The sequence below is a fragment of the Schistocerca americana genome, chromosome 1 (assembly GCF_021461395.2).
Source record: "Schistocerca americana isolate TAMUIC-IGC-003095 chromosome 1, iqSchAmer2.1, whole genome shotgun sequence".
NCBI lineage: Eukaryota > Metazoa > Arthropoda > Insecta > Orthoptera > Acrididae > Schistocerca > Schistocerca americana.
The window spans coordinates 19,291,966-19,317,924 of record NC_060119.1 but is presented as its reverse complement, the minus strand read 5'-3'; the positions used below and the strand labels follow the sequence as shown (position 1 = coordinate 19,317,924).

The window sequence follows — 25,959 nt, the reverse complement described above, 5'->3', positions numbered from 1 at the left end:
AAACCGAGCAGCTTTGCATCTGCAATGCAAATATTGGCAACTGCAACTGACATGAACATACAAAAAGTAGCATATACAAGCTACTTCGAATCCATTATTAGGCATGGTATTGTTTTTTGTGGTAACTCGACAAACATAGTGTGGATACTAAAAATACAGACTCATTCAAAATATGTGCACTGCAAATCACAAAGAATCATGTCGACCATTATTTAGAAAACTTAAAATATTAACTCTGCCATCCTTATACATACATGAGATTATTACATTTTTGTACACCAGACATGAATTATTTGAAGGAAACCATTTTGTCCATTCACATGATACTAGAAACAAATAAAATTTTATGCTCCCCACCCACCACCTCAGACTGTATGCCCAGGGATCTCAATACATGGGAATGGAAATTTTTAATAAATTAAAAGGGAACAAGTTGATGCAGAGGAATTTAGGTTCACTTAAAAGAAAGCTATACGAGGTACTGACACTGAAGTGCTATTACTCAGTGGATGAATTCATACATGTCTCCCGTATGCAGACCAAACGGACTGCAAATGTACACCATGAGATGAATAAAACACAATTCACATCAGTCCCAACAAAACACTGTCATTGATGGTGCTGTAAGCTACTAAAGCTATGATTAAAGCTATGATTTCAGTTCTTTTACAACCTTCTGCTCTTACTGCAAACACTTTAGTCTCATGTCATGTACAAAGATTTTAGTATTCAAGGCACCAACAACTCAAAATGCAGAGAAACTAATTAAATTACAAATGTTTATCCGCTTTAACCACTTATTTGTTTACTAATCTCAGTGATGAATACTCTTACAAATAAAGAAAAGCAACAAAAATTTTCATGCATGATCATTCCCCCAATGTTTATAATTCCAATGAAACAAAGTCAATGTGAAGTCTGTCATTTCAAAAATGTTAGTACCAATTTAGCATCACTGTACTTACAAACAATAAATGCATCTCACTCAGAAGTGCTGTTTACCTTTCCCTTGCTTTATTTATTTCTTCATTACAAGTAAAGAAAGACTGCCAAATTATTATCTATCTGTGAAAGGGAGAAGAACTGCTCCAGGACCACAAACAAGGTATGTCAACAGGTAACACATGCACTATTGCAGCGTACTTTGAAGTGCATATACATTGGGAGGAAAACTGTGCATGTTTTGATAACTTTTCACTCATGGCAGGAATCAATCTAGTACCCATACTTTTCATTGAGCTTCGTACGACCATCACCTGTCTGGCCTTCTGGGGGAACCCAAACTGAATAATCTGGGTTGGATTCATCGTAATCATAGTCCATTTTCTGTGCCATTTTTCCCTGGAAAAAAAAAGAAAGAAAATTGTAAGCAACTCGAAAGAGAAAGCAGTTGAACAAAACAATAAGGAAATTAGAATAGAACACCACTCTGCAGCTGAGTATAGTCTGAAATTCCCTGATACATTGAGACAGAATACAGGAAGTTTTATAATCAAGATCACTGTGCTGAAGGTTAAAAATTTTAACTTAGTGGACCTTCAATACTGATGCTCATTCCTGAATTATCTGTACTCTGAATGGTGCATCTGTTGGTTGTTAAAAGATAGCAGAGCAACCTATTTCACTTGTTTATAATAAAACTTTCACAGACTATTCATCTTCAATGTATAAGCAATTATTCCCACCCACTGGCCGTGAACAAAAATAATCTATTCCTGCTTGTAGAGCACAACAAGAAGCTTTCACAAAATGTTACAAGACTTTACATTTAAAACGCTAATTGCACTGCAGAAATATTCACACAAAGATGGCTCTCCTTACAGTATTTCACATTCTGAACTAACAATGATCTCATTAAACTAAAGGGTTTCCTGACAGCGAGAAAAACATTTCTCTATCAGTGTAAAAATACAGCGCTACTATAAATCATTTACTCATTTTCAGAGCTCTATATTTTCCAACGTATTACATGTACAAGTATGACTGATGCATGAACGTAACAGTAAACTCATCAAGTTTGCATTTTGCACTCAAGAAATGTTCCACAAGTGCCTTCATCTTACTGATTACCCCAACACATTGATGCAGAAGTTTGTCATTTAGGTAGTGATGAACACTGATGCTCTAATAATGGAGTGTCCAATCTTGTTGGAAGATAAAATTCTAGGAAACTACCATACTGCTACATGTAAAAGTCAGAAGTGCCCATCAGTCTTCTCACAGAAGAATAGCAGGCTATACCATTTCATCTGTGCCACTGCACAGAAAACGTTACGTTTTGGTGTATCTCATTTGTGTACCACAATTTCTCGCTATGGTGATTAACATTTTCAGTTACAAGGAAGGTTGCTTTGTTGCTGGATATCAGGTTGGAGGTGAAATTTTCATCCTTAAGTGATTCCTTCTAACATTTTGACGATTCGAGGAGCAGTGCAAAACTGGATTGCATTCACAATTCACACCCCTCTCTCATCAGTTGACTTACATCACAGGTCTAGCTGATACTCTTCTCTGGATAATCAACCATGTCGATCTCCCAAAAGCTTCTTCTCCGAAGGGTATCGCTGGTTATAGGAATTTAAAAGACTCTACTTTTGAAATAATTGGGTAATCGTAGAAAACTTTCAGTTCAATCATGGTATATTTTCACTTCGACAAGAAACCACTTTACCATTTCTTGTACAAACATTTAACATCTGTTAAGCCAACTCAGTCATCAAACATTAGACTCTATTAATATACACTTATATCATGGTTGGTTTAATAACCACCAGAAATTTTTAACATGTCTTGCCTCTAGTGAGTCCCATACATGAAGTAAGTAAATGTCTCTATTCTTTAACAATTGTCACAGTACCATAAACCACAGAATATTACACAAACACTTCTTGACCTTCGAATGCAGCTCCCAAGGCGTGAACGGCAAACACTTGTCGGTGCTGCTCGTCTGACGCAGGTCCTGTCCTCCCACGACAAACGTCAATCCTGCACACACAGACATGTGTTGTGCAGTAAATAGGCTTTCTCACACTTATCTTTAAAACATCGGGGTTCGAGGAGGCAGAAGGTCGAGTGTTTCCAGAATTTACGTGGAAATTCTCGACTCACTACATCCTGCACTGTGATGCAAAATTGGTGATGGCCATAATCTTCTGGTTTTAATTGTTGCACAAGATGCAAAAAGTACTGTTTGAAATGCAACCATCATCACAAAACCTTCCACACAGTTTGCTGCAGTATTCTGCAGTTTGTGGCTTCTGTGGACCATTGATTGTTTTGGACTCCATATGAAATTTACCTTGTTCTCTCCCCATTTGCATCTGGCATACTTGATTGATTGGTACTTTTCTGTTCACAGCTCAATCAGTATTCTCACATTATCAATACCAACACACAATGTTCTGTTTACATAGCGGTTATTTTCTGTAATTCCTTCTGAATTCAAGCTGCACAGTTGTAACAGATAAAAATTATTATGAAAAGGATATATTGCTTCTCACCATAAAGATGACACTTTGAGTTGCAGATAGGCAGAACAAAAAGGAAGTAGGATGAGCATCCCATTCCAGTTTAAATGTAGGAAATTGTCTGGATAATTTTGCCCCACTTTTTAAATGCAATTATTCTGTTAACAGTTTGTTTCAATCCAGCCTGCAGAAGAAATTGACAGGAGTGAGAGCTAGGCACTGCAGAATTTAACACATCCTAAGTAAAGAAACAATGTTAATGATGCGTAAATAAATGTAAACATCCGCAGATGGAGTGAACATAAGATGAATGTACGCTCAAAAACACATGGTTTGAGACATAATTTCTTGAAATGGGCTAGGAATGCCGTCTGAATCATGACTGCTCCACTGTACGTTGTGAATAGAGCTGTCACTTCCCCAAACTTATCTTTCAGGTGCTCCACAAAAAAATAGAGGCTTCTTAACCAGAAACGAGTCCCCATCGTTCTGCTGCACACTAAGTAACAAGGCAAATACGGCTCTCTTCTTTCCGTAGCCCTATGTTTTCCCACGGTATAGCTACGGAGGGGAGTGACTTAGGGTGTCACATGTCGCAGCATTGTATTCAACATTCCCTTTCTTAGCGAATGCTGGGACCATTCGGCCCCCAGCGAAAGCTGACTTTGTCCACTTCACTGTGGGTCATCCACCCTGATGCCAGCCACTGTGAGTAGGGGCTCTCCCCACAGGTGCCACTCAGCCCCAGCAAAGGTCACCTGGTGCGATGGCCATTGCCGGGACTCTGAGTGTCCCGAGATGATGGACATCTACTCCGTGGCATATGTAGGGAGGTTGCAGCTCGGGCATCAGTAATATGATCCCTGCACAGTCAGAAGGCTACGACCGAGAGGGTATGTGACGACACCTCCACGACAGACTGTCTACTGTGCTGGATACTGGGCATGTAGAAATCCAGTACTGTTGTGCGGCAAAAGAGTACAGTGAACAACAGATGGAGATTATGCACCGTGTGATGTGTCCTTGCCCAGATAGCTGAAATATTCATGGAGTTGCAGCGACATGACAATAATGGGTGCAGAAGATCTTAATGCATGTGGGATATAAGATGCACCACTTAAGGTGCCCTTCTCCAAATGGCCCGCACTTAGGAAAATTTGGATAGTGCGGATGCCAAACCCTGAAAGGGGGCCATAATGTATAAGGCCAGAAAGTGGGAGACTCCTTTTAGATGCCTGTTACGACAGGCAGGAACGTCTCGGCCCTATTCTAGGGGTAATGGTGTATTGCCGTAAAGAGTCTGCACGGAAGTGAATGTTTGACACGAAAAGGACGGCAACTGTCAAAATGTAAGTACTGTTGCTTATTACTAGGTTTAATATGGACGGATGCATGTAGGTGGTCTCCGGTGAGGGCGAGATCGACATTGAGGAAAGTTGCACGGGGTTTGGAATAGCACCGTGTGAAATTTAATTGGGGGAGGTATTTAAAGGTTCCAGGGATTTAACAGTTCAGTGTCACCATGGGTCTATATGGCAATGATTCATCAATGTATCTAAACCAAACCAGGGGCTGAAGGCTTACGGATGTACTCCAAACAACCCACGAAAAGGTTGGCATAGGAAGGAACCATCCTGGTTCCTACGACAATACCTTACATCTGTTTGTTTGTCTGCCCCGCAAAGGTGAAGTAGTTGTTGGTAAGTATAAAGTTGATTAAGGTGAGCAGAATGTATATCACAGGTTTGGAATCAGGCAGGCACTGACTGAGGAAATGTTCAGCAGCAGACACGCCATGTACGTGGGGGGACATTGATATAGAGGTAGGTGGCACCAATGGTGACAAGCATGGTGTACGGTGCGAATAGGACAGATCTGCGGAACGACACGTCATCTACCAGCTGTTACGAAAATCCTGTTCGGCATGACTACCACCAAGTTATCAGTTAGGATGAAGGGATATAGGCAGAAGGTGTACACCAGCGACACACAATATCCTGTTGCACAGCACGCTCTAGAACATGACAGTTGTGACCTCAGTGCCTATTTCACCACACGCACCATCGGGTTCTTCCTCCAGACACCAGTTTCTCAAAACTCTCTAGGCGAGAAATAGCGCTACAATATGTCCTCAGTTCTCGCTACCCACATGGCTTTAATTTACGTCAATTTCTTCAGTCTCAGCATTTCTTCACAGTGAATACTCATTTCTTCACTCAGTTTTAATTTTCTACATCTTTCATTTTGTGACCTGTCTATTTATCGCTGTCTCCCTCCCGTCTCTGTTATGTACAATGAACTTAGCTTTCCACTCTTATTAACACATGCACAATGTTTTTGCAGTAATCTCTGTTTTGCATTTTAGCCTGTCTTGCACTTTTAATTCTCAGGCTTTCAAATCTTGTCTGGTGCAGTCCCCCACAAACAGTCTTTCATGCCGGCCGAAGTGGCCGTGCGGTTAAAGGCGCTGCAGTCTGGAACCACAAGACCGCTACAGTCGGAGGTTCGAATCCTGCCTCGGGCATGGATGTTTGTGATGTCCTTAGGTTAGTTAGGTTTAACTAGTTCTAAGTTCTAGGGGACTAATGACCTCAGCAGTTGAGTCCCATAGTGTTCAGAGCCATTTGAACCATTTGAACCAGTCTTTCATTCTCAACCTGACCCGCAGCTCTGGGTGACTTTTCCAAAAGCTACCTTTTTTCCTAAACCTCTCCAGTCCTTTTCCTTCACCCCTCTTCTTTCCCCTTCAACCCTTCTGCTGGAAGGAGGAGCAGTGGCTCCAAAAGCTTGTGTAAATATCAGCTTCTTTTATGTGTGTATTCTCCTGTCATCACCTGGTGAGTAGTTTTTTTATCTGTCCAATTAAAAAACATGTTTTTTGTACTCCTGACTAGCTTCTATTATTATTATTATTACCATTCAGTGTAGAATTTCAAGAAACATTTCTTATTTGCAGTGAAATATATGTGTCTCTTTTCATTTTACACACCTCTCTCTGATTATTCCATCATATGATGGAATCTTGCATCTTCTTTTCATATCCACAATATGCACATCATAGGGTTTGCAGTAGGTGGTTCATTCTTCCACTTCTTTGCTGTATGGGAGCTGTCAATAGATGTACTTCTATGTTTTCCTTGTCTCGCTTTTTTCTTGGAAAAGCAAACCTCTAGCAATTGACTTTACGCAGTCAGCTGAGGAGAGTGTACTTTTCCAACGCATTCCACTTTACAGTGCATTTCTTTCCTAAAGAAAGCAAGAACTCACAACAATTAGATCATGTACTGCAAAAATATAATGCGGCACAATTTTTTTGGAAAGTTTATGGAGCCTGTACAAGGTTATAACTGAATCCATACACCTCCAGTGACAAATTTATTTGCCTACTGCCCTGGGGCATGTCACACTGGGTGCAATGACACAAATCTGTTGTCGGCATTGTACAGAAGAGTACTTTGTATTTCTCACCGAACATTGTCTTCTATCTGTTGCACTCTTCATTTTCTTGTCACTGCCAGAATCACCGCCTTTGGTCGCTTAGACTGAGCAATGACTAAGCTGTAAATTCCTCATTCTGCTAGTTCCATTTGTAAATCTAAACTATAGGTTCAGATGTAAAACTATTTTACAAATTTTGTATTGTGGTATTACACTAGTGAGACTTAGCATACAATTATCAATGGCTCCTATGTCAGCAATATGTTTCCTTTGGACGCTTCTGCCAGTGCGCAATTCACAGTTGTACACTGAGCATTTCACACTAGATAGTACAATCGTTTTTATTTTTATTTTAGTCTTTCAAAGAATAACACCATTAGAATCTAATAATCTATTCGTTGAAACTGATTTTATTTCTAGCTCTGGAAGCACTTTAAATGTAAGAAACACTGCAATCAATAAGGTTCCTCTCCACTGCCTTATCGTAACACTGAACTTGTGGTTGAGATGTTCGCATGTTCGTGTGAAGCCGAGGACTATGCTGGCGATAGTGCAACTACTGCCATGGTCTCCCAAGCCAGACACTTAGCCCAGGTACACGTAGATGTAGATGAACCTGACGCTGTGTGCTTCACACATCTCTTCCCACAGCCATTTCCAACTCCCTAGGTATCCAAGCCAAGATGAGACTTGATCCATGCTAAGGGGATAAATGAACCTCAGGGATTCTGGGTGACCTCCATGAGTACTTAGCCTTACACTTGTGTGTGGCCCCACTGGTAACTGACATATCCCTAATTCTCGTGGGACTAAAATGGAGAACACAGATAACACATAAAAACTGAGGGACTTGATGATACCGCAAATACCCAAACACTGGATTTAGAACTGATGGAAGTCATTTCTGCAAATGAATCACGTGACTGACCAGCCCAAGTAGTGGCAGACATCACTGGGAAGTTGGACCAGATCAACATCAAATTCTTGTGTGGGGCTCAGAGGGGGAAAAGAGAAAAAGGCGAGGCAAACGAAGAATAGATGGAGGGCATTAAAAGGCCTTGAACCATTAAAAAAAAGAGGACGAGAGAGAGAGAGAGAGAGAGAGAGAGAGAGAGAGAGAGAGAGAGAGAGACTGACTGACTGTCCCAGAGTAAAGGGGGTAAACAGGTTGCTTCCACTACCAAAACAAGAGAGGAGTCCAGATACTCCCACTTCTCAAGGTAACCAGATCCAGAAAAAGCCAAGACACAAATCAGGAGAAGAGACAGATATTTTTGCAGTCTATAATGTAACATATTATTATTATTACTATTATTATTTTCTTTCTTTTCTTCTTATACATATAAGATATGTGTGTCTACGTATATAAAATTTTGTACCATTGATAACATTGGCATTGAAACAATAGAGGTAGAGAAATGCTCTTCAATTTTTTCATTGCTTTAGATTCGTCTGTCTGTCTCTGTAAGTGGTAGCGGGTGGAAGTGTGACAAGTTCCACTGCATTTTTATTCTTCAGAAGTGTGTATTCCAATTGTGCTTTAGTTTGTATTAAAGAAAGTTATCAAGATAGCAAAGTTTATTTATAAATTCACGGTGATGATACCCGTCTGTTCATCTCTCTGCGACGCGCCGAGAATCCTGCATCGAGAGGATTGAAGCAGGCAGGAATAATTTGCATGAGCAGAAGAGGGGCGATCTGGAACCAGTATTGTCATACCAAGCTCTATGCACAATAGCGGTAACAAGAAAAAGAAGCATGTAAATTTAAATCTGAATAAATGTATTGAATATTGAAGGTCTGTTTATATTAGTGCCAGTTAAATTTCACTCAGGATATGTGTACCTTCAAAATTTTTTTTCAATCATTCTTTCAAAATTTTCTTTTAATTATTTAAGCAGCAAATTTTTATTCAGTTTTCAAGTCGTGGTTTTTGGGATAGCAGTCATTCAACAGGATATCTGCTGATCAATACAACATTGAAACCCGAGCAGCTAATTCAATCTTTGAAAAGATTGGGGAAGACACAAGTCTATGCTCCAATGTCAGAGTGTCTATCTGGACAAAGGTCCTTTTATCTTCATCTCCTAAGAGTTGGGAACAATAGACTGGCTTAAAGATATGGTGCCCAAGATATCGCTGTGGCAGGAGGTGAAGCTGCTCGTCAAGTCGGCAAAGGAACTCTTGAAAACCCTGAAGATATCAATTTGGGTACCGCAACTTCTTAAGGCTCTTCCTCAAGTAACTCTTTTCGAGAAAGTATAAGTGCAGAACCAGGAGCTCTTGACAGATGACTGGAAGGTTGAATCTGACTGCCAAGCCGTTGTGGTGGAAGTCAGTGAGGAATCCCCTAAAGCAATGCAAGAACTGGACTTGAAACTGTATTTATGGTTCTTGTAGATTACTTTCAGGTAATTAAGGAGATCGAAAGCAACAATGGTAACAAGCTGGTGAATGAAAGTGTTCCAGATAAACCTGCAACATAGTAAGTGAAGTAAGTACTGTCTCGAGTCATCTTTTGGGAAGACAGGATGTGGATGTGGCCCTAATCCATGAACCTCAGTTACACTATGTGATCAAAAGTATCCGGACACCCACAAAAACATACATTTTCACATTAGGTGCACTGTGCTGCCACCCACTGCCTGGTACTCCATATCAGGGACCTCAGTAGTCATTAGACATGATGAGAGAACAGAATAGGGCGCTCGGTGGAAATCATGGACTTCAAATGTGGTCAGGTGACCGGGTATCACTTGTGACATATGTCAGTACGCAAAATTTCCACATTCCTAAACATCGCTAGGTCCACTGTTTCCAATGTGATAGTGAAGTGGAAACGTGAATGGACATGTACAGCACAAAAGCATACAGGCCAACCTCGTCTGTTGACTGACAGAGACCACCAACAGTTGAAGAGGGTCGTAATGTGTAACAGGCAGAGATCTATCCAGACCATCACACAGGAGTTCCAAACTGCATCAGGATCCACTGCGAGTACTACGACATTTAGGCGGGAGGTGAGACTGCTCGTAAGCCACACATCTCACCGGTAAATGCCACACGACAACTTGCTTGCTGTAAAGAGCGTAAACACTGGACGATTTAACAGTGGAAAAAATTGTGTGGACTGACAAATCACAGTACACAAGGTGGCAATCTGATGGCAGGGTGTGGGTATGGGAATGCCCAGTGAACTTCATCTGCCAGGGTGTTTCGTGCCACCAGCAAAATTCAGAGGCAGTGGTGTTATGGTGTGGTCATGTTTTTCATGGAGGGGGCTTGCACCCCTTGTTGTTTTGCACGGCACTATCACGACACAGCCCTACATTGATGTTTTAAGCACTTTCTTGCTTCTCACCGTTGAAGAGCAATTTAGGCATGGCAACTGCATCTTTCAACACGATCGAGCAACTGTTTGTAATGCACAGCCTGTGATTGGTTACACGACAATAAAATCCCTATAATGGACTGGCCTGCACATAGTCCTGACCTGTATCCCATAGAACACCTTTGGGATGTTTTGGAACGCCGACTTAATGCCAGGCCTCACCGACTGACATCGATACCTCTCCTCAGTGCAGCACTCCGTGAAGAATGGGCTGCTATTCCCCAAGAAACCTTCCAGCACCTGGTTGAACGTATGCCTGTGAAAGTGGAAGCTGCCATCAAGGCTAAGGATGGGCCAATACCATATCGAATTGCAGCATTACCGATGGAGGGTGCCACGAACTTGTAAGTCATTTTCAGCCAGGTGTCTGGATATTTTTGATTTAAAGTACCCCTCCTCCTCCCTATCTCTCATCTTCCCCCATTTTTCTATCTAAAATTTTTCTCAGTCCCTTTTTGATGTACCGTGCCAACTGGTAGTTTACAGTTTATCTGTTCGTTTCGCGCATACGTTTTCGCACAGGTACACCACCTACCGATATTTCTTATTTTGTGCACTGCGAAAACTTTGTCAGTTGCAGCACGGCACCAGCCACATATGAGCCATTTCACTGCCTTTTAATTCCTCATATATTTTAATGTGAAGACTTTTACACATAGCCCAGCTCTAATGGGAGTGTTGTTTAATTGATTTTATTTGGTTTTACTGTGTACCATCTTACTCGACACGAGCTTTTCTGCTCTGAAATTTGTCATCTCCAGTATGTTAATATGCGTCTATTTAGTTTTTGTTTATATTTTTATCCAGTGGTTTTTGTACATCCTTTACACTATGTTACTTCTTTTTAACTGTGATGTGAAAAATTTCCTGGATAGGTGCATGTACGAGGGGCGTTCAGTATATAATGCAATATTCTTTCCTCCCACGAATGCAGGTTGTTTTATTCAGGATTCCAATAAACCGTGTTATTCCCCACTCCTTTGGCTAGAAAACCCTATTTTTCAACACCATCTCTGTTCAGTGCAATAGCCTTACGCTACCTTACTGGGAGGGCCTGTATGCTTACACAGTATCACTCTACTGGTTGACAAAATATTGTCACGATCGGCCTTGTAATGTGTAAAGAATTCACACAGATTCATTGCTCTTGACGGTCTTCCATTGGGCGGCAAGGAACACAGAGGGCATATACCTTTGAGGACCCAAACTGGTGAAGAAGAGTGTCAGCACTGCCAACGGAGAAGTCCAGTTGAGCAGTGAGCTGCTCGATTGAGATCTGTCGATCACCTGGAATGAGAGTGTCCACACGTTCCAACAATGCAGCAGTCACAGCTACGTGCGTGCCAACTGGCACACGCGAGATCGGACAGGTCTGCATGACCTTATTCCGAAAATGACAGACCTCTCACCCAACATCTCACAGTGCTTCTGTTCACTGCCAGGTCTCCGTAGACTTTCTGCAAGTGCCTATGAATGTTTGTGACGCTCTGGTTTTCCACGAAAAGAAACTCAGTGACAACTCTCCACACAGAATGCACCTCTGTTACAGACACCATTTTGAAGGCTCTGTAGAGCACAGCCATCTATCGAAATTTCACGAAACTGTAGGGGCCGATGCGGAAATATTTCGCGATGTTCCTCTACAAATTCTGCATCTGTTCAACTGAAAAAAGTGTTTTATTTCTTATTCGACACTCCTTGTACTTTTGAAGAAGACAGTTTTACAACTGCTGAAACTATGAAATCACACCTGCAACTGGTTGGCTTATTTTCTCAAAGCATTCAAATCTATCCTGCATTCCTGGATGTTTTGATGGCAAAGTTGAGTGTTACTCCATTAGTAGAATATCATATCAAGCTACAGGATAACATTGTGATAAAGAAAGCTCTGTATATATTTGCCCCTCCCACGATGAAGCTGTTGAAGGAAATGTTAGAACAGGGGATTATTTGGCTGTCCAAATCACAGTATGTGGCGTCCATGTTTTTTGTTCCCAAATCAGATGGGTGCTATCACCCAGTGGTGGATTATAGGGATCTGAACAAACAGGTGAAATTGTGATCACAATCACTCTCAGATCGTCATTCTTGTTTCGGCTGATTTCACACGGCAAAACTGTTTACGACATTAGATCCAAACCAGGCGATCTGGTAGTTTATAGTAATTCTATGGAGGAACATTTTCAACATTTATGAGAAGTACTTGGTAGACTGAGAAAAGCAGGATCGACTGTTCCTCTGGCCGAGGTCAAGTTCACCTGTGAATTAATGCATTTCTTAAGGCACACGGTTGTCCCAGACAGGATGAGCGTCGATCGACATCTGTCAGCACTTAGGAATGTCAAAGACGCGGTGAAATTCTTACGCAAGGCGAAATTTTTTTTGCAAATTTATCCTGGAGCTCACAGAGAAGATGGGGAAATTATGTGATTTAGGAGAAAAGAGACATATATCTGAGGGGTCAGCCTCACGAGAAGCACCACAGGTGACGCTGAAATGAGGTTTGATGTCAGATACAGTCCTGCCTCTTCACGATTCTAGCACACGATTCATCTTGTAGATGGACACCTCGAATGTAAGATGGGAGCAGTCCTATTTCAGGAGAATGAAGAAGGGATAATTTCAATAGCATTTGCATCCCAGACCTAAAACCACTTAGAGAACACTTACTCAGTTTATGAGTTACAGACTCTAGAAGTGCTATTTAGAGTAGAAAAATTCAGGCATTACCAGGAGCATATGCAGTTTATGCTAGAAACTGACATCTAGGCATTAAGCTGGTTCCTCAGCCGGCCAGAAAAGACAGGTTAGATTGCCAGATGGGCAACGATGATTTTAGTGCTCAAATTGTGGGCCAGGAGATGGAAACAGGAAAACAGAGTGATGAACAGGACAGACTAACAAAAAAGTTGTGACAATCCGCATTTTTGAAATATTGAAGAACATCAGGAGAAGGACGAGGAAGAAGCGCCAATCAGAAAGAAAATTGGGGAGGGGCAGGTTGTTAAACCAGATGGGGCTAGGTACGACAAGGACAACAAGATAGTGGTGCGTCAGCAATTTGTGCCTTTCCTGTTCGAGTATTTCCATGAGTGCTCTACAGGTGGGCATTTTCACAAATGCCGTAATATGTCAGCATTTTACATGGAAGAGAATTGATAGTGATATAAAAAACAGAGTGAGTATATGTCAGGTATGCATTGGGGTCAAGCCTGTTCAGTATATGAAGGTGGGTTGGTTAGCATCTGCTACAGTGAACTGTCCCCTTCAAAAAATGGTTATTGATTTTGCAGGTCCATTGCACCTGCCTCCCACCGGGGCAGCTATTACTGAAGCAATGGTACAGAACTTAAAGAACATCTATAGTGTTTCTTGTCCACCACAATATATTACATATGACAATGTGACATGCTTTATGTTGGGTGGTTTTAGGGACTTTAGTGTGGTATTGGTATTACACATGCCACCACACCTATTACCCCAACCCTTCAAATGCTGAGAGTTTTAACCGAACCTGGGGGCGGCCCTAATCACGTACTGTAGCAAAGACCGGGAGAACTGGGACCCTACACTCCCACGAGTGGTGATTCCATTAAACGCGACATAGAGAGGAAGCTGCAGTTGACACCAGGTGAACTGCTACTGTGTTTCAAGATTTATAGTCCACAAAGTACCTTCAGTCAACCTGCTGCTGGAACCGACCGGGCCAAGGCAACTTGTGGTCCACTGGAAGAGGGCAAAACAGAACCTTCTTAAGGTGCATCGTCTTCAGGCAGTGCTACAATAGCAGACAGTGCCCAGAGCCATATTATGTGGGAGACCAGGTCTCTGTCAAGAACTTCCAGGTCTCTGTCAAGAACTTCCAGGTCTCAAGCAAAAAGCTTGACAAGATAGAAAGCTCCTGCCACAGTATAGTGAGTATTGTTAGTGGATCCCAAGAAGGGAAATGTTATAAGAGCTCACCTATCCCAAATCGAGCCTAGTGGCTGTCGGGAAGATCAGATACGATCGAAGGGAATTGCCGGGAATAAAGGGAGGAGTATATGCCAGTGGTCGGCACTACTGTAGTCGACCGCGGCCACCTGACGATATCGCGGGGTCGAGTGACCTTTTCGGCACACGATCTGAGGGGTGTGGAGGAACAGATGGGCAGTAAATGGAAGTAGACATTTCAATCGGGCAACAGAATAACGTTCCACCTTGCTCACACGGAAATGGCACTGACAGCAGGCTGTCAGCTCTCGAAGAATGGCACATGTTTCTGCACACTTAAACAATACCGTGTTTATCTGCACTGTGGTAACGGGCTCCCTATTAATATTTACTGGTGTCGTAGTGAAATTTGAGGGCTACCCAGGTCGGAGCAGTTTTTCCCAGATACACATTACGGGACACGTCAGAGTGTACCTGTTTGTGTGTGTGTGCTGGTTGGTTGGTTGGTTTGTGGGATTAAAGGGACCAGACTGCAACGGTCATCGGTCCCTTGTTCCAAAACTTAAAAACTACTACACAGAGTAGAAAACGGATAATAGAGACAACAGACAACACAGGACAAGAAAAACTCAGACAAAGAACAGACATAACAAATTAAAATCACACGGAGTGTGGCAGTGGTTGGCCGACCATAGAATAAAAAAAGGAAAAGCCAACCACCGAGAACACATTAAGAACTCAGTTTAAAACCGTAGGCCAAAGGCCAGAATCAACACAAAACAATAAAATAAAACATAAACACTCATATTAAATGATAAAAACCCCCTGCTCGAATAAAACGTAAAACTAAGCCAGCCATAGCAGGGTCATCAGTTAAAAGGGCAAGGAGCGTATCAGGCAGCGCAAATGTCCGCTAAAAGGGGGCAGGCCAACAAAATGTGGGCCACTGTCAAAGCCGCCCCGCAGCGACACAGAGGAGGGTCCTCCCGATGCAGTAAGTAACTGTGTGTCAGCCAGGAGTGGCCAATGCGGAGCCGACAAAGGACGACTGAGTCCCTGCGGTTGGCTCGCATGGATGACCGCCATACAGTCGTCGTCTCCTTAATGGCACGGAGTTTATTGGGCGTGTTCCGATCGCGTCATTCAGCGTCCCAAAGAGCAAAAACTTTTCGGCGGAGGACCGCTCGCAAATCAGTCTCTGGGAGGCCAACATCCACAGATGGTTGCCTGGTGGCCTCTTTCGCCAGGCGGTCAACATGTTCATTGCCCGCGATACCGACATGACCAGGGGTCCACACAAAGACCACAGAGCGGCCGCAACGGGCAAGAGTATGCAGGGACTCCTGGATAGCCATCACCAGACGAGAAAGAGGGAAATACTGGTCGAGAGCTCGTAAACCGCTCAGGGAATCGCTACAGATCACGAAGGACTCACCTGAGCAGGAGCGGATATACTCTGGGGGTCGAAAGATGGCGACCAGCTCAGCAGTGTAAACGCTGCAGCCAGCCGGCAAGGAACGTTGTTCGGAATGGTCCCCTAGAGTTAGCGCATAACCGACACAACCAGCAACCATCGAACCGTCAGTGTAAACAACGTCAGAGCCCTGATACGTGGCCAGGATGGAATAAAAGCGGCAGCGGGAGGCCTCTGGAGGGACTGAGTCCTTCGGGCCCTGTGCCAAGTCGAGCCGAAGGCAAGGGCGAGGAACACACCATGGGGCTGTACACAAAGTGGCCCGGAAAGGAGGTGGAACATTGAAAACCCTAAGCCCGGAGAGAAGCTCTTTGACGCGGGCCGCGATCGTACAACCTGACCGGGGCCGACGTTCTGGCAGATGGATGACTGATCGCGGGAACAGGAGACGATAGTTTGGATGCCCGGGCATGCTAAAAACATGGGCAGCATAAGCGGCCAGTAAATTTCGGCGCCTGAACCGCAATGGAGGGACACCTACCTCCGCAAGTATGCTGTCCACTGGGCTGGTCCGGAAGGCAACAGTGGCAAGGCGTATTCCGCTGTGTAGGATTGGGTCCAGTACCTGCAGCGCAGATGGGGATGCTGAGCCATATGCCAGGCTCCCATAAGCGAGGCTCCCATAATCCAGACGGGACTGGATTAATGCCTGGTAGAGCCGTAACAGGGTAGATCGGTCGGCGCCCCAGCGGGTGTGGCTCAAGCATCTCAGAGCATTTAGATGCCGCCAACACACCTGTTTAAGCTGCCGAATATGAAGCAGCCAAGTCAGCCGGGCATCAAAAACTACACCCAAAAACCTGTGGGTCTCCACCACAGCAAGGAGTTCGTCGGCAAGATAAAACCGCGGCACAGGATGGACTGTTCGGCGCCGGCAGAAATGCATAACGCGGGTCTTGGCAGCCGAAAACTGAAAACCATGCGCTACAGCCCAAGACTGCGCCTTGCGGATAGTGCCCTGTAGCTGACGTTCTACAGCTGCAATGCCAGTAGAGCGGTAGTAAGGGCAGAAGTCGTCAGCATACAGGGAAGCGGAGACAGAATTTCCCACCGCCGCAGCGAGCCCGTTTATTGCGATTAAAAACAGGCAGACACTGAGGACAGATTCCTGTGGTACCCCGTTCTCCTGGACTCAGGAGGAACTATGGGAGGCCGCGACTTGCACGCGGAAGGTACGATACGACAGAAAATTTCGGATAAAGATTGGCAGAGGGCCCCGTAGACCCCATCCATGAAGCATAGAAAGTATGTGATGACGCCATGTCGTATCGTACGCCTTCCGCACGTCGAAAAAGACAGCGACCAGGTGCTGACGGCGGGCAAAGGCAGTACAGATGGCCGACTCCAGACTCACCAGATTGTCGGTGGCGGAGAGGCCTTTACGGAACCCACCCTGAGACGGAGCCAGAAGGCCCCGAGACTCCAATACCCAATTCAAGCGTCGCCTCACCATCCGTTCAAGAAGCTTGCAAAGAACATTGGTGAAGCTAATGGGGCGGTAGCTGTCCACCTCCAAAGGGCCCTTGCCCGGTTTCAAAACAGGGACGACAATGATTTCCCGCCATTGCGATGGAAACTCACCCTCGACCCAGAGACGGTTGTAAAGGTCGAGGAGGCGTCGCTTGCAGTCCACTGAAAGGTGTTTCAGCATCTGACAGTGGATGCGATCTGGCCCAGGAGCGTATCAGGGCAAGTGGCAAGGGCACTGTGAAATTCCCACTCACTGAATGAAACATTGTAGGATTCAGAATGGTGGGTGCAAAAAGAGAGGCTCCGACGTTCCATCCGCTCTTTAATGGAGCGGAAGGCCAGGGGGTAATTGGAAGAAGCGGAACTCAGAGCAAAATGCTCTGCCAAGCGGTTGGCAATTTCGTCGGAGTCTGTACAAACTGCTCCATTCAGTGAGAGCGCAGGGACGCTGACAGGGGTCCGATAGCCATAGAGGCGTCGGATCTTGGCTCAGACCTGCGATGGAGAGACATGGAGGCCAATGGTGGAAACATACCGCTCCCAGCACTCCTGCTTGCTTTGGCGGATACAGCAGCGGGCCCGCGCACGCAGACGTTTGAAGGTAATGAGATGTTCAATGTAGGGATGACGCTTGTGACGTTGGAGCGCCCGCCAGCGATCTTTAATCGCTTCAGCGATCTCAGGCGACCACCAAGGCACAGTCCGCCACCGAGGGGACCCAGAAGAACTGGGAATGGAAGATTCGGCAGCAGTAACAATGCCCGTGGTGACCGATTGAACCACCGCATCAATGCCATCATTACACAGAGGCTCAATAGCGGCAATGGAGGAAAACAAGTCCCAGTCAGCCTTATTCATTGCCCACCTGCAAGGGCGCCCAGAAGACTGACGCTGCGGCAGTGACAGAAAGATCGGAGAGTGGTCACTACCACACAGGTCGTCATGCACTCTCCATTGGACAGATGGTAAGAGGCTAGGGCTGCAGATCGAAAGGTCAATGGCGGAGTACGTGCCATGCGCCACACTGAAGTGTGTGAAGGAACTATCATTTAACAGCGAAAGATCGAGCTGTGCCAATAAATGCTCAATGGTGGCGCCTCGACCTGTCGCCACTGACCCACCCCACAGAGGGTTATGGGCGTTGAAGTTGCCCAATAAGAAGAAAGGTGGCAGCAATTGGGCTATCAGCGCAGCCAGGACATGCTGCGAGACATCACCATCCGGTGGAAGGTAAAGACTGCAGATGGTAACAGCCTGTGGCGTCCACACCCGAACAGCGACAGCCTCTAAAGCTGTTTGTAGAGGGATAGACTCGCTGTGAAGAGAGTTAAGGACATATATGCAGATGCCACCAGACACCCTTTCATAAGCTGCCCGGTTCTTACAATAACCCCGATAGCCACGGAGGGCGGAGGTTCGCATTGCTGGAAACTAAGTTTCCTGAAGAGCAATGCAGAAGAAAGCGTGAAGGCTGATAAGTTGTCGGAGCTCAGCTAGATGGTGGAAGAAACCGCTGCAGTTCCACTGGAGGATGGAATTGTCCTTGGCTGAGAAAGGCGTGATGGGACTGGGAAGGCAGATTACGCCTCTGGGTCACCTGCTGCTCCGATGGAGCACCCGTGCAAGTGCTATCCATTGCGTCTGAGGGATCGGCGAGATCGAGGTCCTCAGCGGACGCAAGAATCTCCACCGCATCCTCAAACGCAGAGCTTGTAGATAGCGGTGGAGTAGGTGCCACTGCAGGTGCCTTGGTCTTACGGGTCTTCAATGTCGTTTTCTCTCGCTGTGGTTGTCGTTGAGAGGGCTTATTGGAGTCAGTCTCTGGGACCGAAGATGATCGCGAAGCTCGACGACCAGCAACCTGTGGCTTCTTCAGCCACTGGTTGGTGTCTCCTGTGCCGCTGGTAGGAACCTGGGAAGGGAGTGAACCAAGGGATCCCTTCCGAGCGAGAAAAGCCGAAGAAGACTTACGCTTCTCCGGCTTAGAAGTGGGGACTGTGGTGCAGCTAAAGGAGCTGGAGCAGGAGTGACAGTTGAGGCATAAGATGCCATCATGCGCACGGGATGTAGCCGTTCAAATTTCAGCTTAGCCTCAGTGTAAGTCAGTCAGTCCAGGGTCTCATATTCCATGATTTTGCGTTCTTTCTGTATGATCCTGCAGTCTGGCGAGCTCTGGTACAGACAAGATACCGGGGCGAATACGTGTCACTGTCATTCATTGCCTTTCGTTCCTCCCATGGTGTGGCCAGGGATGGGAACGATTTGGGGTCACAAATGTTACCTTTAAAATGAGCCCTCGAACGCTTAGAGACTGCTGGTGGCTGGCCACCAGCAAGAGATGATGTGCCACGCTTCATTGCGTGTCATCCACCCTGATGCCACCTACTCGACCAAGGGCCCTCCCCATGGGCGCCACCCAGCCTCAGCAAGGGCCACCTGGCAGGATGGCCATTGCCGGGAGTCCCGATGCCCCAGGAAGACGGGCATCTACTCCTTGGCATACATGGGGAGTTAACGGCGCAGGCATCAGCAGAGCGATCCCTGTGTTGTCAGGGGGCTACAACCAACAGGGTACATGGCAGCCCCACCACAACGGATTGGCTTCGTGCTGGATCTTAGGTGCAAAAATGTATGAGGTCGTCGTCGCAGCGAAAAGCAACACTGCACAGTGCAGCGTGGAAATCGCACCCATGGACGTATCCTTGCCCAAGAGATAGAAAACGAGCTGGACACCATTGCAACGACGAGAAAGCCGGCTAAAGGTCTCAATGCACAACAGATACAGTGCACCATGTAAGGCGCCCTTCCCCAATTGGCTCGCTCTTCAGAACAATTTAGAAAGATGGAGGTCAAACCCGAGAGGGGACCATCACAAAAGGCCAAAACATTTGAGACTCCTTTTAGTCGCCTCTTACGACAGGCAGGAATACCTCGGGGCTATTCTAACCCCCGAACCCGCAGGGGGGTGTGCATGTGCGCACAAGGAAATAGCGGCCACATTCAACAAGCAGTGCCGCAATGGAGCAGTACCGAGTGTGATGCTTATTGTGTCACCTATTAATTGGATGATGTGACAACGTGGCCCTGGTCGTGCATCACCAAAATATACTGTGTATCTTTGTACGTGTGCAACTTAGTCTGGAAGATTAACACTGCTGCTCCAACTTTAATCTGAGTCATAATTATTTCTGATTGTTTCAAGACATACAATAATTACAGTGCTTTGTCTTAGTTAACTTAATCAGTTATTAGTGATTCTTAATCTATCTGGGGCACCAAGTAAAGTTGCGGTTCACGATTTGTACTGTCGTGGCAAATGTAAAACTTGTCCAGTATATGTAGGGCTTGTGGTAAGACCGATATTTCACTATATTATCTTAGGAAAGATTAAAAGCGTTTTGCACGTCTCCCTGGACCTTATATATATTTATCGGAACTACTGCCCGTCACATTAAAGTATTGATATTTTCACTCTGTTTTTGGGCAAGATTTGAAAAGTTACCATTGTGCAGTAAACGCTACTTTCAGTCTCTTTCTCTGCACACGATCTACCGTTAATGAGTGTATGGGATGCATGTTTCAGGAAATGGCCTGCATTAAGGAATAGCCAATACGTTCAAATGTTTACTACGAATCTGGTTCACGCTTTAATGAAAGTTGATGTCAATGGCCCTCTGGCAGCCTTTCACACACGTGTCATAGCAGTTCCGTACATCTCTAGCTTGCTACAGCTGTCTCCTATGGGCACCAAATTTCTTCCTTCACACATTTACTCGCATCCCGAGCTGTCGATCCTACTGTGCCACCGGATACCTGCCTACTACGATTCCTGGCAACCAGTACAGGACAATAGCTCTGTTCCTACCTAGGTTTCTGTCAACACAGCCTCACTCTCATTCTTCGCCTTCTCCAAACGGCCTTAACATTGGCCTCTGCTCCACGACCGTGCTGCGACGGATGTGCCACGTAGTAACATTTCCTCGTACTGAGACGCTTATTGTGAAGTTTTCGTACACACTCGCACCGCAACATCTCGACACCTGCTACACGACCAGGTGTGCCACATCTTCCACCAGAGATGGTTAATTCCGTGCCTCACATCAAAAACTATCAGTGTCCTGTTGACGATACTCGGAGACGAGGTTGTGACTCTGTTCGTTGTCTACAATTCCTACCACACCACTTCTCTGTCTAGTGCCACTCCACGGGGGGAGGGGTTTATTAGTTATTGGAAGCTCCAACGTTAGGCGGGTGATGGAGCCCCTTAGGGAAATAGCGGAAAGGTCGGGGAAGAAGGCCAGTGTTCACTCTGTCTGCTTGCTGGGGGGGTCTCATCCGAGATGTGGAGGGGGCCGTGCCGGCGGCGATAGAGAGCACTGGGTGCACCCGACTGCAAATTGTTGCTCATGTCGGCACCAATGACACCTGCCGTCTGGGTTCAAAGGTCATCCTCAGTTCGTACAGGCGGTTGGCGGAGTTGGTGAAGGCGGAAAGCCTCGCTCGCAGGGTGGAATCAGAGCTAACTATTTGTAGTATCGTTCCCAGAATCGATCGCGGTCCTCTGGTTTGGAGCCGAGTGGAAGGCTTAAACCAGAGGCTCAGACGATTCTGCGGAGATCTGGGGTGCAAATTTCTCGACCTCCGCTATCGGGTGGAGAAATGTAGGGTCCCCCTGAATAGGTCAGGTGTGCACTACACCGGAAGCGGCTACAAGGGTAGCGGAGTACGTGTGGAGTGCACATGGGGGTTTTTTAGGTTAGAGAATTCCCTCCCTAGGCCCGACAAGACACCTCCTGAGACGCGACAAGGTAGGAGTAGGCAAAATGCAACAGGGAATAACAATATTAATGTGCTAATAGTAAACTGCAGGAGCGTCTATAGAAAGGCCCCAGAACTGCTCTCAATAATAAACAGTCACAATGCCCACATAGTACTAGGGACAGAAAGTTGGCTGAAACCAGATGTAAACAGTAACGAAATCCTAAACTCAGATTGGAATGTATACAGCAGAGACAGGCTGGACAGTGAAGGGGGAGGCGTGTTTATAGCGATAAGAAGTGCGATAGTATCGAAGGAAATTGACGGAGATCCGAAATGTGAAATAATTTGGGTGAAGGTCACGGTTAAAGCAGGCTCAGACATGGTAATTGAATGTCTCTATAGACCCCCTGGCTCAGCAGCTGCTGTGGCCGTGCACCTGAAGGATAATTTGGAAAATATTTCGAGTAGATTTCCCCACCATGTATATTACTGGGTGGAGATTTTAATTTGCCAGATATAGACTGGGAGACTCAAACATACATAAGGGGTGGCAGGGACAAAGAATCCAGTGAAATTTTTTTAAGTGCTTTATCTGAAAACTACCTTGAGCAGTTAAACAGAGAACCGACTCGGGGCGATAACATATTAGACCTTCTGGTGACAAACAGACCCGAACTATTTGAAACAGTTAACGCAGAACAGGGAATCAGTGATCATAAAGCGGTTACTGCATCGATGATTTCAGCTGTAAATAGAAATATTAAAAAAGGTAGAAAGATTTTTCTGTTTAGCAAAAGTGACAAAAAGCAGATTACAGAGTACCTGACGGCTCAACACAAAAGTTTTGTCTCAAGTACAGATAGTGTTGAGGGTCAGTGGACAAAGTTCAAAACCATCGTACAATATGCGTTAAATGAGTATGTGCCAAGCAAGATCGTAAGAGATGGAAAAGAGCCACCGTGGTACAACAACCGAGTTAGAAAGCTGCTGCGGAAGCAAAGGGAACTTCACAGCAAACATAAACATAGCCAAAGCCTTGCAGACAAACAAAAATTACGCGGAGCAAAATGTAGTGTGAGGAGGGCTATGCGAGAGGCGTTCAATGAATTCGAAAGTAAAGTTCTATGTACTGACTTGGCAGAAAATTTGGTCTTATGTCAAAGCGGTAGGTGGATCAAAACAAAATGTCCAGACACTCTGTGACCAAAATGGTACTGAAACAGAGGATGACAGACTAAAGGCCGAAATACTACATGTCTTTTTCCAAAGCTGTTTCACAGAGGAAGACTGCACTGTACTTCCTTCTCTAGATTGTCGCACAGATGACAAAATGGTAGATATCGAAATAGACGACAGAGGGATAGAGAAACAATTAAAATCGCTCAAAAGAGGAAAGGCCGCTGGACCTGGTGGGATACCAGTTCGATTTTACACAGAGTACGCGAAGGAACTTGCCCCCCTTCTTGCAGCGGTGTACCGTAGGTCTCTGGAAGAGCGTAGCGTTCCAAAGGATTGGAAAAGGGCACATGTCATCCCCGTTTTCAAGAAGGGACGTTGAACAGATGTGCAGATAGACCTATATCTCTAACGTCGATCAGTTGTAGAATTTTGTAACACGTATTATGTTCGAGTATAATGACTTTTCTGGATACTAGAAATCTACTCTGTAGGAATCAGCATGGGTTTCGAAAAAGACGATCGTGAGAAACCCAGCTCACGCTATTCGTCCACGAGACTCAGAGGGCCATAGACACAGATTCCCAGGTAGATGCCGTGTTTCTTTACTTCCGCACGGCATTCGATACAGTTCCCCACAGTCGTTTAATGAACAAAGTAAGAGGACATGGACTATCAGACCAATTGTGTGATTGGATTGAAGAGTTCCTAGATAACAGAACGCAGCATGTCATTCTCAATGGAGAGAAGTCTTCCGAAGTAAGAGTGATTTCAGGTGTGCCGCAGGGGAGTGTCATGGGACCGTTGCTATTCACAATACACATAAATGACCTTGTGGATGACATTGGAAGTTCACTGAGGCTTTTTGCAGATGATGCTGTGGAGTATCGAGAGGTTGTAACAATGGAAAATTGTACTGAAAAGCAGGAGGATCTGCAGCGAATTGATGCATGGTGCAGGGAATGGCAATTGAATCTCAATGTAGACAAGTTTAATGTGCTGCGAATACATAGAAAGATAGATCCCTTATCATTTAGCTACAATATAGCAGGTCAGCAACTGGAAGCAGTTAATTCCATAAATTATCTGGGAGTACGCATTAGGAGTGATTTAAAATGGAATGACCATATAAAATTAATCGTCAGTAAAGCAGATGCCACAATGAGATTCATTGGAAGAATCCTAAGGAAATGCAGTCCGAAAACAAAAAAAGTAGGTTACAGTACGCTTGTTCGCCCACTGCTTGAATACTGTATTTACTGGAATCTAAGCCGCACTTTTTTTCCGGATTTTGTAATCCAAAAAACCGCCTGCAGCTTAGAACTGAGTGCAAAGGAAGTTCTGAAAAATGTTGGTAGGTGCCACCACAACTAACTTCTGCCGTTGAATATATGTAGCGCTGCATAGGCATGCTTTGCAGGCACAAAGATAAATACTAGCACCAAAACCTCCGCGTCAGAAAATAAATTAAAAAAATTAAAAAAAAAAAGTGTGGAGGACGAGCCTTCTTCTCCGCCCCGAGTTTCGACCACTGCATTTTATACATTATCCAACGAAGTAAATACAAATTCTGTATTGTTCATCTTCGAATGTAGCAGCATTTCAATGTACTACAAAAATCCGACTGAAAGACTGTTTGGGATGTTTGTCAATATGGCCAACCCTGCGTTCTGAATTTTTTCCTACCTGTGAGAAGAGATGGTTGCTAATAGGAACTTTTATGAATTGTGAATCACATACAGTATTGTCTTCGCCATAAGAATAATACGAATATAAACATTTTGCCATGTATTCTTTCATGTTTGCTGCTATCTCATTTAAATCCTGTCTGCCTAATAAACTACGAAACTAGGGTGAGACAACAGCAAACGCGGAAGAATATACATATCATATCATGTCATGTTTATATTCGTATTATTCTTATGCCTAATAGTGATACTGTCAGAAATGAATCATGGCAATTGACTAGATTTTTAAATCTAAGATGACTCTAATTTCTGTGCAGAATGTAATGTACTAATGAGGCGTCTGCAAAGATTTTCAAACGGAGAAAAATTTTCGCTAAACTCTCGTTCCGAACATCTTCTATCAAAAGCAGTCTATTATTTGGTTCTTGTTGGTCATTATCAAAGAAAGCAGCAGTGTAAGTAACAACAAATAGCAGTCTCTTGCCATTGTTTTGCTAATGAAACGATTCCTCTCTTTTTTTTATTGTAACCAGCGGTAGCGCGCACAAAAACAAGCCATGCCGCGAGCAGGGACAGGCTGTAAACACTCATTATCAGAATGAAACAAACAATTCATGACACAGCATTTTCAGCTTAGAGTGACGTAAACACCTATAACAAAGAGAACGGCACTTACCGGATCAAAGCAAAATAAGCAATCAATTCAAACCAGACAAAGCACGTGAAAAAGGAAAGGTACCCATATAAATACGGACGGAGTGCATGACACATAGCAATGGCTACCTAGTAAAGCTTAACTGCTAAGCTTACGACTCGAACCTACTGTAGATGTATCGTCATTCATTCGACCTAAATTGTGTCTCATATTACAATGGACCAACTTTGTTTTGATTTGGAGGTGCGGCCTAAAACTTTTCTCTCCCCTTGAATTTCGAGTCTCAAATTTCAGGTGCGGCTTAGATTTGGGAAATTTTATTTTTCTTGATTTCCAGTCTCATTTTTCAGGTGCGGCTTAGATTCGAGTGCAGCTTAGATTCGAGTGCAGCTTAGATTCGAGTAAATACGGTACTGCTCAGCAGTGTGGGATCCGTACCAGATAGGGTTGATAGAAGAGATAGAGAAGATCCAACGGAGAGCAGCGGACTTCGTTACAGGATCATT

General features: G+C 44.7%; 1 protein-coding gene across 2 annotated transcripts in view; it reads right to left on the bottom strand.

The window, feature by feature from the left end:
* Positions 1-992: 992 nt before the first annotated feature.
* The window catches only part of LOC124545782 (kanadaptin), a 278,252-nt gene continuing 253,285 nt past the window's right edge, over positions 993-25,959 (bottom strand). For both annotated transcript variants that reach the window (XM_047124732.1, XM_047124738.1), the window contains exon 10: positions 993-1,341. In XM_047124732.1, coding sequence (XP_046980688.1) covers positions 1,216-1,341 — 126 coding nt within the window. In that variant the 3' untranslated portion in view covers positions 993-1,215. The remainder of the gene's footprint in view (positions 1,342-25,959) is intronic.